Source organism: Melopsittacus undulatus, chromosome 3, assembly GCF_012275295.1.
Source record: "Melopsittacus undulatus isolate bMelUnd1 chromosome 3, bMelUnd1.mat.Z, whole genome shotgun sequence".
NCBI classification, from domain to species: domain Eukaryota; kingdom Metazoa; phylum Chordata; class Aves; order Psittaciformes; family Psittaculidae; genus Melopsittacus; species Melopsittacus undulatus.
Genome location: NC_047529.1, coordinates 86,143,045 through 86,158,933, shown reverse-complemented (window position 1 = coordinate 86,158,933; position 15,889 = coordinate 86,143,045). Strand labels below are relative to the sequence as shown.

Below are 15,889 nucleotides of genomic sequence, written 5' to 3'. Positions count from 1 at the left end.
GAACATCTCACTGTCAAGGGGTCAGTGAAAGGAGCACACCTAAGCTACAGGGAACTGTAGCACTGACTCCAGAGACTCACCGAACCTCTCACCCATGTCATGGGGTCAAAAGTCTGCACCTGAAAGAGCACCTCAAGCAACAGACTTGAAAAACATCTAGTGACAATGAAGAGCAAGGAGCTTGCAGATTTATCTCTCCCCTTTTCATTTTTTTCCCCAGCTTGGGACTGAGAAATATTGACAGAGGTGGGCATATACCTAGGGAACACAGGCAGAATGAGGCATACATCCAAGAGAAATTTTTTCCCCTATGGATAATAAATATAAATCAAAACTTGGGGACCACTTACCTAATCTGTCTCTGAACAGTTTTTTCTGTGGTTCCTCCACTGCAGGGGTTTCTTTAATCTTGAAAGCAGGAATCTCACCAGACAGTGTTGAGGGTGGCAAATGTAGGCTTTTAACATCCCTGGCACTATTCTCATTCTTTGATTCAGGCTCATGCTCTCTCCTTTTCAATTTTGTGGGATAATATAAAGACTGCTGAAGAGAAGAGCAAGCCTTGCTCTCTTTCAGCCTGGTAGCCCCAGTACTGGAATCACTGCTGCTTGTGCTGCAGGCGAAATCTTGCCTTGAGATCACTTGAATATCTTGTTTCCTTGGGGGTGACTTGCTGTACTTTTTAACATACTTTATTCTAGTTCCACTGGGCTCATCACTAGCATAATCACCATCAGAGAGATCCAAACGTCTGCCAGTGTGATCTACTCCCTGAGGCCCATTCTGAGAGGGATATTGCACATGGTGAGATTTGGAGTCATCATCACTGTTGGAGGATAAGCAGCTTGATTCACAAGATGAAGATGCAACATGCCATGCTGAGGCAGCTGTCCCCTTCCTTTGCCACTCCTGCTGCAAGGTTGAGGATGAGCTTCCCTTCCCCACAGCCTCAGGTGAGCTACGTGTAATTTTTACTATCTTATCATTGACCATCTTAAACCCAGTATGGATTCGTCTTTTGTTTTCTGAGCTCTGGCTCCCTGGAACAAGTTCCTGTGTGCATGCCTGAACCCACTTCTCATCCTGTGTGAAAGCAGGGTCTGCACTCAACTCTGACTCCTTGATGTGATCTGGTTTTAAATCCTGAAGTAGAGAATGCTTTTGCAGGACCTCCAAGGGGTTTTTTGCTCCTTCTGTGCGATGACCCCTTAGAGGCAAATCCACCCTACCTAGGTTCTTTTTCAGGGTACCATGCACAGGTCTTCCATCAGTTCTTCCTCTTTGCCCAAGAGAATGCATATGATGATTTTCCTTTTCCTCGCCTACTTGCAGGTTCATTTCTATTAATGTTTCTGGATGTGGTTGCAGAATTTCAGGCCACCTTCTCTGTGGTGAGTCAATGGGATTTTTCTTTGTGTTTTCATGTCTCCTGATCACTTGTTTTTCTTCTAAACTTTGCTGTACTACTTTTGCTTCACAGTCAGTCCGAGAATTTAGCTCCCACTCAGCTGAAGCATTGTCTGCCTTTTTTTCATGTGTACCAATCTTCATGGAGCCACTGACCTGAAGATTGAACTGAGAGTATTCCCCTGGCTGCAGTATGCCTGCATCCACTTGGCCAGGCTGGGACAAATGACCCCAGCAATCCAAACCAGCTCGTCCAGAATGCTTGTTGTCATCTTTTACAGGTTTCTGTTTATTTTTTTTGAGCCTTGCCGTACCGTCTTTCCGTTTCAGAAAAGCCTTCCGACTTGTTACTTTTGCCTTGCTCTGAAAAAAACCCACAATCCTGACAATCAGAGTCTTAGAATCTCTTTCCAGAAAGATATAGAATCATAGACTCACGGAATGGTTTGGGTTGGAGAGGAGCTTCAGTTCACCTAATTCCAATCTCCTTGCCATGGGCAGGGACACCTTCCACTAAATCAGGTTGCCCAAGGCTCTGTCCAAGCTGGCCTTGAATCCTACTTATGGTAACTGAAAAAGCTGAGACATCAGAAGGTTTAAAGACAGTGGCTGTGGATAATGAGAATGTAAGTAACAGCCCTGAGACTACAGGGGAAATTACAAGAACTTTTAGAAGCAGTTGCTGTGTGCCACCTCCACTAATTCATTAATAGAATCAGATGGTTAGGATGGTGCTAAGTGTTTATATGTTAGAAGATCATAAAGATCATAAAAGTTCTGTCTTGCTTTGTTTTTAGAGGAAGTTTGAGTGCTTTTTACCATGTGGTACAGAAATATATAAGTGCCTCAGCTGGAGGTTTTATGTCACCAGAGAGACATAAAGAAAATCCCTGAATGATGAGATGTTTGTCTTCCAAGTCAACAAGCCTAACAAAATGCTGAGTCTGATGCCTCTAGACATAAGATCACCTCAAACTGCACATAAGGCAAAAAACAGAAAACTATGTTTGTACTTGGTCCTTTATAAAAACTGTATTTGGAAATACCCTCATTCTTGCATTAATGGCACATGAGAGACTGCATGAACCATTTATTCTGAAATAAACTGACAGACCGACCTTGAGGTCTAATTTAGCTAAGTGACTTAGGTACAAACTATGACCCAGAAAGTATGCTGAAAGAGAGGAAACCAGTGGGAAAGTGAGGAGTACGTTTGTGACTGAGTTATACGGTTTATTTACTTCTGGGGAAAATCTTCCAATATAGTATGAAAGAACACTGAGAAAAAGTGCTGCCATGGAATGAGCCAAAACAGCCCACGCAATACTCAATGCCATGAGAACTTGCCAAAAGCAAAATGAATGCACCAATGGCACAGTACCTGCTGCTCCTTCTGCTGTTTTTCTAGGAGGTAGTTGCCTACTTCAGGCTGTTCTTCAAGAAATTCTTCAGAAGTATTCTGTTTAATACCAATTGCCGGTGTGATTGGCCTGGGCAAGGAACAAGAAGGTACTTATTTGTAAGGTTGTCCAATCAGTTTTCTTTTGATAATTCTCATAAAGCTGATGTTGAGTTTAGAATGGAAATGTTTGCTAAATGTGAAGAATGTTAATAAAAAGCCCACTATTATGTAACACCTAAGTCTCATTTTAAAAAATCCTGCCTACACTAAACATTAATTATGCTTTTAGCAAATAACATTTTTTGGCTGGCATCAGTCTTCCCCTAAAATTATGAAATCTCAAAAGGAAAAACATTTCAGGCATTTTCTCCAGACTAGAACTGACTACAGTCACAAAGAACTCATCATCTCTCTGACGGACTGTTTCGAATTAGATGGTGAAGAGTGACAGAGGAGAAAAATAATGTCTATAATGTTGTGGAGGCACAAATTGAACTCTGGCTCAAAATGAAGCATAATATAGCATACATGAACAGATCTTATTTCATTGGAAATGTGCTTAGACCCTTAATTTAGTCACTTGTTAGTAATTCCTACCAAATATTAAAAAATCTTGGCTTTAATAAAGGCATTGGTTATGCAGTGTATTACTGTACTTTCATACCCCATCTCTGCCTAACACCATGGTGCCACTCATAATTTTTTTTTGTCAGTCTGGCTCTGTCTGTTAGCATCAGCATGGGTTAATAGGATTAGATTTGTAGAGCATAATTGTTGTTGAGGACTCGGCATTAAACAATGCACATTTTGGGGAAGTTTATTTCAAACCAACTATACCCTGGTCCCTTAGTGAAAACGTCACAAAGACCTGGAATGCGTTCTGTGCTTTAGTTTCATCCAGCTCATAAGATGCTCATCCAACTCATCCAGCTTCATAAGTTCATGATGTGAACCAAATCACAAAAAGTGGGGATGACTGAGATACAGATTTCAGAAGCTCACTGCTGATCCAAAAAAGCATATGTGGACAGGCCTGCTTGCCCAGAATTGCTTATGGTCCTGTCACCCCTTCTCAGCCTTCAATTCTGAAGGCTCCTGTCTTCCTCCTCTGCCTAACTCCCACGTGGTTAATGCACTGAAACACACCCAGGAAAAATACTCTCAGTCTGTACTTGCCTAGAAAGTTGCTGCTTTTCCTTTATACTTGATGGAAAGCTTGGTGTGCCAAAAAGCTGCTGCTTCTGTCTTCATCAGCTGAGGAAAGGTAACAACTCTACAAGTATTTCTTCCATCACTAATGTCAACCTACTCATTCTTGCCTAGCCATGAGCACTACCTCAGTGTGCTGGTACAACTCCTCTCATGCAGTGATGAACCAGATCAGAGAATTGATCCAAGTTGAAAGGTACATCTCTCCAGATAACTTTAACAATGATTACTTTGGTGACGTGTTCAAGCACGTGTACAGGCACATAAAAATTGGTCTTGGCACAGATGAAGAGGCAGAGTAAGGACAAAAATGAAGACTGATGCTGCCATTACAAACTGACTGCCACAGCAGAAGAAATGATGGCATAACAAAAGATGTTACCTCTCCTCACCAAATTTTGTCTTACTTCATAGTTGCAAAGCCAACTGATTTAAATTGGCTAAACCTGCATCCCATTATAGAAGCAGATCAGCTGTGAGTCCATAGACCTGTCGAATCTCTGTCCATGCATACCTGCCACTCTCAAGCAAAAGAAATAGCCTTTGTCTTGCAGATGTAACAAATAGAGTATGTGTACAGTCAAGAAGACAAACTTTTGTAGCTTGACTGACTGCTTAAGATAACTTCTCACCTGTCTTCTGTGTTTCCAGTCTTCATCTTTACCTCTGTATCAAAAGGAGACGGAGGAATTTCCTCCTTTACTTGTTCTCTTTGTTCTTTGACATCAGAAAAAGTTTCAGGGAAATTCCTTTCTTTTAATTGACTGTTCTCTAAGCAGCAGCAAAAAGGTCAATAAAAACAAAGTTTTTATAGAATGAAAAATGAAAATAAACCTAATAAAATAAATTAGAAATGTTTATATTTTCAACAACATATGCAAGATTTTGATTTTTGAAAACAATTTATAGAATACAATTGAGTTAAGTAGGTAGGAGGATGCAACCCATGAAAAAAGAGGCACCTTATCCTCAAGACTAGTTGCTGGAAATAAGGAAAGGGTAAATGGCATGATTTATACTCCTTGTCTCTGTAAATTTGTATCTCCTGGTTAATGTGTTCACTGCAGAACATTGCAGTGAAGACACTTTTCTAGACAGTACTGAACTACTCATGTGTCTGTAATTGTGACCTGCAAGCCAGTTCATTAAACAGTTTAACAAGCAGTATTTGTACACATGAGCCTTTCTAACTGAGCATTTTCTACTCTATTTTCATTTTATTCTATTTTTCATTTCTATTCTATTTCACAAAAATGAAACTTGCCACCTGCTTTGCAGAGGTGATACAGCAGGTTGACAGCAGCAATGAATGTAGAACCCACGTGTTCCTCTTTACAGTCTCATGTGTGGGGCTATGCTGTCTCCACACTGTAATAGAAGTGCCCCAGCACTGTAATTTTTAACTAGTGCTTCCTAGCGCAAGGCAAGAAGGATGTGTCCAAGCAGCTGTGTAATTCACCTTTGTTTTCTTCTCTGTTTTCTTCTTGAGCATCTTGCCTGGCAAGTTTTTTTGTGGGGCTCTCAGTATGCTGAAGCAGTGGCTCGGTGCTTATCCCTTTAAATAAAGATGTAAGGTGTTATGCAGGTTGTTGGTACACTCATGTTTATGTCTCCAGCAGTAAAAACCCACACTTCTCACAACATTCAGGAAGGTCTCAGGTAAGCCCAGTCCACATGCACGCAATTAACTGAAGCACGTTTCAAAGGCAACTGCACTGACCAGCTTCCAGCTAGGAGTTAACCTGATGGACTAAGGTCTCTGAACCTTCTAGCCTTAGTTTAGCAATCATGAAGCAGATCTAAATTAGTACTGCTGCCAAAAAAAAAACAGTTATACCTCCCCCTGTCCTCATGTGTTCTTGCTTTTAGGTTCCTGCTGTCCTCATCTACTCCCCCTTTCCTTCTTTTGTGCTGCCAGAAGTATTCCTGAAGCTCTCTGATGAACTTCACTGAGCAACTGACCCAGGTTCAGGTTAACACAGCAAGAAATAATAGTGCCAGGCACAGAAAAAAGATAAGACTCTTTCAGTGAGAGTGTCAGTCCTGAGCTAGCTTAAAAAATGTGAAATTAAAGTTTCAATTGTACTATAGAACGGTCTCACAGCATCACAGTCAGGTCTTGCTATAAAAATTCAAAGGAATCAAGGATGCTGGTCTGATTTACATCCTCTTTCCATTTAAGTGGCTTCATTCCTACTTCTTTTTATTCCTCTTCCCCACATTTTGAAATCAACTTCTAATTTGCTGTAAATTGCTCTTTCTTCTTTCTCACCCTTTGGTATTCACTTCCTACTTCTTATTCTTCTCCCCCTAAATACAACATACTCCCTAGTTCGTATAACTTATCTTTTCCAATTTAATGACTTTCTGCTCCATTTTTATACAAGGCCCAGTTTCTCTGTTAGTGTGAGAGACAGGATGACTATGACTCAAAAAGCAAAAATAATCAAGTTTAAAATGCTTTTATAACAAGCCCTCATCAAGACAAAGCACCTTCCCCTGACCTGCAACAAAATCACTAACAATCACTAGCAAGTGCAAAAACTCACAGGAGTTGCACGATAGCCTTAGCTTCAGATTTCCAGTGCTTTTCACTCACCTGAATCTGAAAGCTGAACATGCTCTCCTGAGATCTCTGAACTGCTCTCATTTGGCATGAACAGCTGGGATCCGCTTTGCTGAGCAGAGCACATTGCCAAGAGAGAGGTCTGTAAGCGCTCCAGGCTCTCAACTTGGGAAGAACTTTCTGCTGGGAACTGGACAGGAATGGAAGTAGCTGGACAGCACAGAGTGGGTGGTATTGTGGCTACTAGGTGAGAAATAGAAAAGCCTAAAAATAATTACCGGAGAAGAACAATTAGGGAAGTGTAGGACAAATATTTTGCACCAACCTAGAAATCTTTTGCTGAACAGACAGTGTTGCTCTCTTATTTCCCTGGTGGTTTGCATGTTCAGAGTGAAATAACCAGATTCTGCAGTTGCTATTTTATTTAAATTGTAAAACATGCTTTCTGCAACCACAAGTCATTACCAAAATTATTGTTTTTTTACAGGGATGCTGAATTACAGAGAATTTATAAATTCTGATTTTGTAAAATGAAAATCTTCCCTAGAATTTCTTAAGTCCCTTAACAAGTAAAAGTGAAGCATTGCAAAGGATCTCTGAGGCACTCCTCAACGCAAAAGAGGGGAAGGTTTGCCTGGTTACACATCTTATTAGAAGACTTCCAAGTGAAAAAGATGTAACAAGTTCCACACAGGGTTCAGAGGCCAGCCTAACTACTCCCAGGAATGAAATCCCTCCATAAGGTTACAAAATCAGTCTCACTTCTTATTTTCTTTCTCCACACCATGATTCCTTTTTGTCCTGTGCTCTGTCTCCAACAAGAAGAGTAGAGTGTCTGCAACTGAAATTGCCTCATCCACAATTAAGGCGTGTTTTAAATGAAGGCTGCTTTGTGGATTCAAATGCTGTTAGAAACTATCTCAACAAAAACCCAAAACCGAACTTGCTACTTCTGGTCAGATGCTCTAACCACACAGCTAGCAGATGTGCAGAGTCACTTCTATTTGTGCTACTATGAGACTTGGAATTAGAGTGAGAAAACTGTTGCTAGATCAATGCACAAATGCAGTCAGGGGATGCCTTAGGCTGCTTCAGCTCCTACCACATGGGATAGGTGAAGCTGCCTCCCCAGCAGGTTATCCGAGGAGCAGCAGCAATCCAAGGATCACCTTTATCTTCCCGTGCCCTTATGATGCTCCTTGTTACGTAGAAGCAGCCCTACCAAAGCCAAGCCAGTGCTACCAGAAGTTTGCAAGATTTCCCTAAATACTCCTTTCACATTGGGGTCACACACTGAGAAGAATGTGTTACTACTGTGAACAGAGTGGGAAGGGAGCAGAGAGCTCTTCTTTTTCTGATTGCTGAGCAAGTAGTGTTTTCTAGCAATGCTATTGGTATGGTATCAGTAAAATGGAGCTGTTGAAGGTATCATATCATGGTGTGAGGAACAGGTGGCTGTACCATTCTGTATGAATCTACAACAGAAACATGGTGCATTGACTTTCTTTCACTTCTTTTTTCTATTAAAAGCTGTAGCTTTCATATATAGGTACAGGAAAAAAAAAGGCTACTTCATCCTTTCTATAATGCTCACCATTATACTACTATCTTCTGCAGTACCATTCAAATCTGTATTTGAACAGAAGTCCACACAAGAAGCTGTTATTAAACATAAAGGACTCCTTTCATGGTCTTCCAAAATTTCGATATACAAAGGTGCAAAGAAGTGTTTTATGGGGTTTACAGCTTGTGTGCAATGAAATCAATGTTTTAGCCCATCTGCCAGAGTCCCCAGCCACTGAAAACAGCCATCAGACCTTCTATTTATTTAAGGAACTGTGCATTTCACTGCTGGAGTGCATGCATCAGCAAGTGAGGGTGCTGCAGCATCAGGAGGGATTCCCCAGGTACCTGGGTTGTAAAGTGCAATGATTTTCTGCTGTTCAGCCACCAGCCTTTGCAGATGCTCCATCTGCTGCCTCATCACCTGGTCCTGCTGCTCTGGAGTCTGAAAATATCATGAAGATATAGTATCAAACTACATTTCTGGATGTTTTTTTAAATAGAAAGAATTACCATATCTGGACTTTGGGGATAGTTATCTCTTAAAGTGTATTAGTTTTAATAAAGAACGTTGACATCTGTATTTAAGTGTCCACACAGACGGACACTTCTGTCCCTTTTGTGCTGAAGGACACAGAAGAAAATGGTGACTGATGCGAGGCTGAGTAGCAAAACCTGGCAAAGCACATTCTGCCTGCATGGTGTCAGTGTATCCTTTAAGCTGTAAAATGGCAAAACATTTTTGCAAACTAACCTGTTCTGTGTTTTTGTAGGTGGAAGCACAAAGGTTCACTCCAGGGTCTGAGGCAGGGAGCAGAGGAGGAGTCAACATTTCCAAGGTGTCGTTTCCATCATGAATTCCAGCTTGGGGTTCACTGGAAGCCAACTTTTGAGGGAAAAAATCAGAGGTGGGCAAATAATTTAACCCTCTTGCATGCTGAAAAGCTTGGCTGTGGTCCGAGTTATCTGCTGAGACATTACTGTTGCCGTTCATAGCACTGGCTTCTGAGCTGTATAAAAGTGGACACTTCTTGCTGGAGGACTCACTCATATTCTCAGCCCAACCTGAGGTACAAGAAGGCATGGCCTTATCAATTACTACATTGGAAGATGGTACCATGCTTGCCAGATCAATAGTAGTCTGCTGTGACATATGGTCTTCCTCCTTAAAAGTATCTGCTTCCATGTCCTGCTTTCTGAAATCCATGTCAGGGATGTGCAATAAAAACCATCATGAAAAATGTGACATACTGACATAGTAAATCCTGTGATTTGTCTTCTTTCTTTCTTATCTTTTTTTTCTTTTATCCAAGAGATTATTCTTTTTAGGCCAGGCTGAACGTAGAATATCTTCTGACCTCAGAAACTGTAAAGTATACATATCGATGTATTTGTATTTTTATATATATTCATAAGTATATATAAAATATTTATATATGTGTGTATATATATATATCAATACTCTTAGGACACATGCAATCCAAGAAACCTATACAATCACAGTATTTCTGCCAGCTAAAGTGTCTTAGATGTACTGCCTCCTCTTTCACTATTAAATCCTAAAGTTTGGACAAACAGGAACAGATGTAAGACTTGATTAAAATAGAAAACAGAACTCATTCACCACTAGAGTAATCTGTCAAAGTGTCTTGATCTTGTCTTTCAGTTAGATCTTCAGCCTTTAAATCCAGAGAAAATGCTTAATGTCCAAGGGCGACTGCAGAAAGAAAGGAATAGAGACAACAGAAGGAAACAGGAGAAAACATGTGGCATGTGAAAAAAATCAGACAAAAACATCACTAGAAAATGCCTGATGTTTAATGCTCAGAAGAATGTTTATTTGAAATAGACAGAATGACACTGCTACAGCTTGCATCCATTCCCCTGAGACCAGTATGGCTGAGATGATTGCACAACACAGACATTGTGCTCTTTAGGCACCTTGGCTCCAGTCCTTTTGAGACAGGGGCCAGGCATCCACTATTTACCTTAACAAATTGGGATAGGGGAGTATATTTCAGCAGCTGAAAATAGTGAGCTCCTCATCTTCTCTGCTATGGGAGGATTCAAATGTGATTGATTTTCATTCTTTGAGAAATGTGGAGTCTCCAAGAACTTAATTTACTTGCAAGAAAATTACTCAATTCCTTCTTCCTGCTTTAATGTAAGTGATTTGTTTAAGTCATATACACACCCTATGGATGCATCATGCATAGCTAGGGGACATTATGCTGTTTGCAGGCTTAAATTCCCTTTAGAGGAATCTACAGTTCCTCTGGAAACATTTTGGAAATCTACAAATCTAAACCAAAGGAAGCCCAGGCTGTCTGGGTAGATGCTTATACACTAAAATAAGAACCCTACAGAATGGATCTTATAGGAATGAAAAGGGGGAAAAAAATAAAGATAGATCAGAAAGGATGGGCTAAGAAATCACACCTAGAGAAAAGAGCAGAGCTCATGACCCTGTATTGCAATTCCCTCCAAAGAATAAGAGGGAACACAAAGACCCAAGTCTCCCTTTTCCTCTGCTGTCAGCAACAGTACTGGTTGTATCCCAGTACTGCACAGGCATGGCTATGATAATTTGCTTCTGCTTCAGATCCCCACTTCAGGTCAGCTGAAGTGCTTCTGCTTCAGATCCCCAATGCAGCTGAAAGTTCCAGCCTACCAGGGGGGGTTCTGAATATAATGCTGTGTGCAAGTTGGTGGAGTCCTTTTTCTGTTTGTTTGATTTTCTTTTTTAAAACTTGGGAAACAACATATTCCCACAAAAAACACTAAGCTATTCCTGGGGGTACAAAGTTCAAATGCTGAGCAATTATCAGCTGCCAGTATGAAGGTTAGGGCAAGTAGCAAGAGGCAATACAAAGGCTGGTGGTGGCCTGTCCCACTGACATCACATTTTGCACTAGGTGCATAGAGACTGCATGTCCTGGTCATGCTTTCTCCAAAATACAAATGAAGGAAATATAATCTGAAGACTAAGAATGGTGGGATATGTAAATGGGCAATACTTGCCAAGAGTATCTCCAAACACATACTTCACTTTCGGCACTGCAGGGAATTAGTAAGCAGAAGCTCTCACCCACAGCCCTGATCCCTGTGGTTCTTCCTGGACTGCACCATTCAATCAAAGCCATGCCAAACCTCCCCATCTCCAGGCAACAAAGTAATCCCTCGGTAAATATGGCCAAAGCTTCAAAACTGCTCCCTGTGAGGTAGAAATGCCTTTGCACAGAGCACCTTGGCAGCTGGACAAAGCAAACAAGGAAGCACAGAAAAGGTTGATGATTGCCTTATGAAGTGTCTGTGGGAATTCTCCATTTTAGCAGACATTTTTCATTTCAAAACACTTATAAAAACATTAACCTGTTCTTTCTCAGGTGGTCTCCTAATAAACATTTGACAAAATAAATAAGCAATATACTTTGCACTTTCACAGAGCCTTCCATCCATGGAATTTTAAAGCACTCAAAGTGTTAACCGCTTGCATATGGTCAGTATGCCTATGTATATGTGACCTGATCTTTAACACTACTGAATCCTCACAAATTTCCCTGAAAACAAGAAGAAATCTAACTGAAAGCCCTGACAATTTTAATAAGAAATCTAACTGAAAGCCCTGACAGTTTTAATAACACTAGGAAGTTAACCATATGTGCTCAGGTCTGCAGATCTCAGCTAAAGCCTCAGAGCCAGCCTGGCAGCCATGCCAGAGCTGCCAGTGATAAAAATACATCAGGGAAGCCCTCTTCCCATGGCACTGTCTGAAAGAGTTTTGGGAGAAGAATTTTCCTAAACCCTGGAGCAGTTGCCAGTGTCTCCCTGCTGCAGACAGGAATGAGGAGTTATTATTTGTGAATTCTGCTTCTGCTTTTTAAAATTGTATTACTAAGAATGGATCAACAGCCATAAACTTGATGCATGTGGGGAAACAGAACAGGGAGGCCCAAATCAGTGATGATAATTTTCTTTTAAGCAGCACAGAATTTGAAATAATCAACAGGAATTGAAGTGCTGAACATATCCTTCACCCACTGCACTCTCCAAAATCTGATGTTTTTTTTATCATTCTATATCCGCACTGCTTTGATACCTAACAATCCCAGGCACGGATCTTGATCCTTCTCTGCTGGGAATGGTACAACCCATAGCAAAATTACAGTTATTTTATAATCTCATGCAAATAAGTTAGCAGCTGCTTCATGGGTTACACTTCTGTAAACATGAACATACAATATAAAAACCAACAATAACATAAGAATTAATAAGTTTGTCCATTAACTACCATTAACTTCTATATGCTTTGGTACATGTCTAAAGTGATACAATAAAAAATATACATCAACACGAAACATAAGTTATATTTTTCCTTTCAAAACTACTAAGCAAGCCAATTTATTTTATAGGGGAAAATAGCTATCAGTAATACCAGAGCAGCACCTAGCACTTCACACTTCAGAGTGATTCAAACAAAAAGTAAGACTGGTATCAACCTAAACAAAATGGATTTTCCAGATAGTCATGTTTAATTGCAATCTTCAAGCCTCTTGTTTTAAGAAATGTGCTGAAAAACACATTTAGAAGATGTATTGGATAATGATGTTTTTTAAAGTTATTAATAATTTTGTGATATGTTTATATTTGCTTATTTTTCATTATACTTTGAGGTTTTTTTATTCTTACGCAATATGCAATTATTTGATGATGTAATAGGAAACCATACATTTATTTAAGGTGAGGAACATAGCTATTTACTTGTATTCAGTTCTTACTTGTCCCATATGACCACAATGGCTGGTGCATTTGAAAGCTACTATTTGATGACTAATAAAACTCAGTACTGTGATCAGTGACATCAAACAGTGGCAAATTATTTCTGATCTATAGCCAGTTCTGCACATGTTGTCTCAATATTTGCTACTGGCACATTGCTGATGCCACTGAAGTCAAGAGGAGCAGCGCTGAAGCCCTTCCTGTGCGATGGAGCAGCATTGCTCCTCACCCCGAGAGAGCTACCGCCTCTGCTGTGACAATATCTTTCTGCAAAGTCTGCATACCTTAATATGGTGCTTCTAGTATTTTCCTTTCTTTCTCCAAGTGAATTCCAGATCTTCTCCCAGTAAGATGCTGCCAGCTGCCTCCCTAGCAAGCTGCAGTCTTTAAAAGCAGCAAAAATATACAGCATCGACTCATTTTCCTCTTGTTATTGTCCAAATCTCTCCTTTTCACTCAGGATCCAGCAGCATGGGCAAATGCCTGCTCCAACCAGCCTGTGCTGCAGTGTGGAAGCAATAGCAGTTGTATGACCTCCGTAATCAGATTCTGATACTTCCTCCTATCTTTTTTGGATAAACAGCTTCAGATTGAGCTCATGACTGTGCCAGCACCTTGCTGCAAAAGCCTAATGTGAGGGCTTGCTCTTCCTGAATCGGTTACTTGTTCATGAGGTTTGTTTACTAGCCTTCCCACTACCAGCAACTTAGCAACAGTACCCACAATTCCATGCAATGATCTAGTTGATATGAGTTACTCTCACTAAAGCTCATTTACCATCTACCATTTAGGATACTATAGGGTGCTTGAACTGCATATAATTTATCTTGGCCTCTGTAAAGACTCTCCAGGAGAGGTTTCTGTTGCCTTGCATACTTGCCTTCCGTTGCCTTGTTCCCATTGAAGTTTCCCTATAATAGAATTGCTGTCAGTTGAAAACTTCTGAATCAGTTTGTTTTGTTTTGCTTTCCCTTTGCAGCAAAAACAATACCTCCCTAAGACAGAACAAACAGGCATGGGCAATTCAGTGAAACTTACCCTCTGAATAGAACAATAATTAAAAGCAGCTTGAGAATTGACTTCAGCCTTCCTCTCCTGTCAGTCATTTCTATAAGTTAAGCCCTACACAGAAGAGGAATTCACCAAATAGCTTGAAATTCTGAAAGAGCTTTTTCCCTTCTACAATCTGATGCTGTGTCTCAGAAGAAAAGTTCATAGGTAGAGTTAAAAAGGGACAGATGTTAATGCTTTGCAGACACTGGTATCTGTTATGAAGGAAAAACAAGATTTCTGTTAACTGGAGTATGTCCTCACCACCTGAGAAAGAAAAATCAAGTAATTGGCAATGTGTACTGATATAAATCATAGAATCTAAAAGAGTACAAATTCTCCAGTTACACAAAGACAATTCAAACCCACAACAATGCAAAAAGACTTGTATTTGGGAAAAAAAGTAAATTGTATGACTGTATTGTGTTCTGTAACATGTCTCTGTTCAGTCAGGCTGCAAATAAGCTTTGATTACATCTACAAAGTGATAACATCTATTTAAGGTCTGACATTTCCGTGCATCCCTTGTGATCGGAAATCAGTACAGGTACTGCAGTATGCTTTCAATTTGCACGGGTTTTAACCACTAGAGGGAAATCTTGCACTACTCTGGGTAACCAAAAAGACTAAAATCGAAGCACATAGATTAATTTCTTGAATGTAACAATAAAAATAATTTTACATCTAAAAGAAATGCGTGCTTTCTGAAATAATCTTAATGGCTTCTTAGGGTAGTATCTGTTTCTCACAATCTGTTGGGAGACAGATGATTCCAATGCATCGTAATTCACCTACAACACATGAATAAGACTATTTTAACTTTCATAATGGGTCTTTCTTAGAAATCAAATTCACACATTCTAACAAAGAGTACATTATCTGTATCTTGTATTCCCTTTTCCATTCTGTATTTTAATAATGGAATATGGAACATAGAAATTGTTTTTATAAAAACATACTTGATGCTATCAAAAATAATAACAGATTATGTGGACTAGAAGCAAAACGTAATCTGATATCTACTAGAAATTCATAGGTTAAAAACTGGATACCAGAAGAATATAGACTAAAAAAATCAAGGATAGCAATTAGAGTTCCATTTGTAGCTACTTTAATGGCTCCTTATTGCTGTAAAAGTTTTTCAGAAATGAGACGGAAAGCACAACAAAACCATGTTTTGATGATCCAATCCAGGCTAAGAATTGAACAAAGAAAGAAAATCACACAATTTGCTGGTAGTTAGATAGTTTTTTTCTGTTATAATTCCTAACTACTAGGTAGCACAAATTCTTCACAAGTAAAACTACAATGTACTGTACTGAAGTATCGTGACTATGGCTGATGTCAATCAAGATCACAGATATTCTCTATTTTGAAGAAAAGGTCTTACTTCAATGTTCAGCATTATTTCTTTGAAAGGAACTGAGCGTTCTCTGCTTCCCCTAACCCTCAGTGAATCACAAGTTTATCATAGAATAAATTGGAAGAGACCTTAAAGATCACCTACTTCCAACCACTCTGCCCTGAGATGAGATTACAGATTAAATACATATTGTTAAATTCATTTGTATCAACTAAAAAAATGTATAGGAATAGCAAACCTATGCTAAAACTGAATTAGAGCTTTAAGAATTTTTGATGGAAGAATATTAATTTGACTGGTTTAACTCAGCTTTATACATATAGATCAAATTGATAATGCAGTAATTCAGTATGTATCTAATAACAAGGCAATGAAAATAAAGGGAAGATGATGACTCCACTAAAAATATGAATGGTGCATCTAGATACACGGTTGGCTTACATAATACCATCAATCCAAAGAAAACTGACTATGGATATCAGTGACAAGGTTTTCAATTTGTGGGAAAAAGGATCCTGAATTGGTGGATAAAAACTTTCACAATCAAAAT

At 39.6% G+C, this 15,889-nt stretch overlaps 1 protein-coding gene across 1 annotated transcript in view; it reads right to left on the bottom strand.

Annotated features, from left to right (window-relative positions):
* LOC117435931 (centromere protein J-like) overlaps positions 1 to 9,354 on the bottom strand; it is a 30,896-nt gene extending 21,542 nt beyond the window's left edge. The window contains exons 1-6 of the mRNA XM_034060765.1: positions 8,902 to 9,354; positions 8,496 to 8,592; positions 6,618 to 6,848; positions 4,651 to 4,789; positions 2,789 to 2,897; positions 351 to 1,770 (exon numbers count right to left, since the gene is read on the bottom strand). Of these exons, the coding sequence (XP_033916656.1) occupies positions 351 to 1,770; positions 2,789 to 2,897; positions 4,651 to 4,789; positions 6,618 to 6,848; positions 8,496 to 8,592; positions 8,902 to 9,354 (2,449 nt within the window). The remainder of the gene's footprint in view (positions 1 to 350; positions 1,771 to 2,788; positions 2,898 to 4,650; positions 4,790 to 6,617; positions 6,849 to 8,495; positions 8,593 to 8,901) is intronic.
* Between the last annotated feature and the right edge of the window lie 6,535 nt (positions 9,355 to 15,889).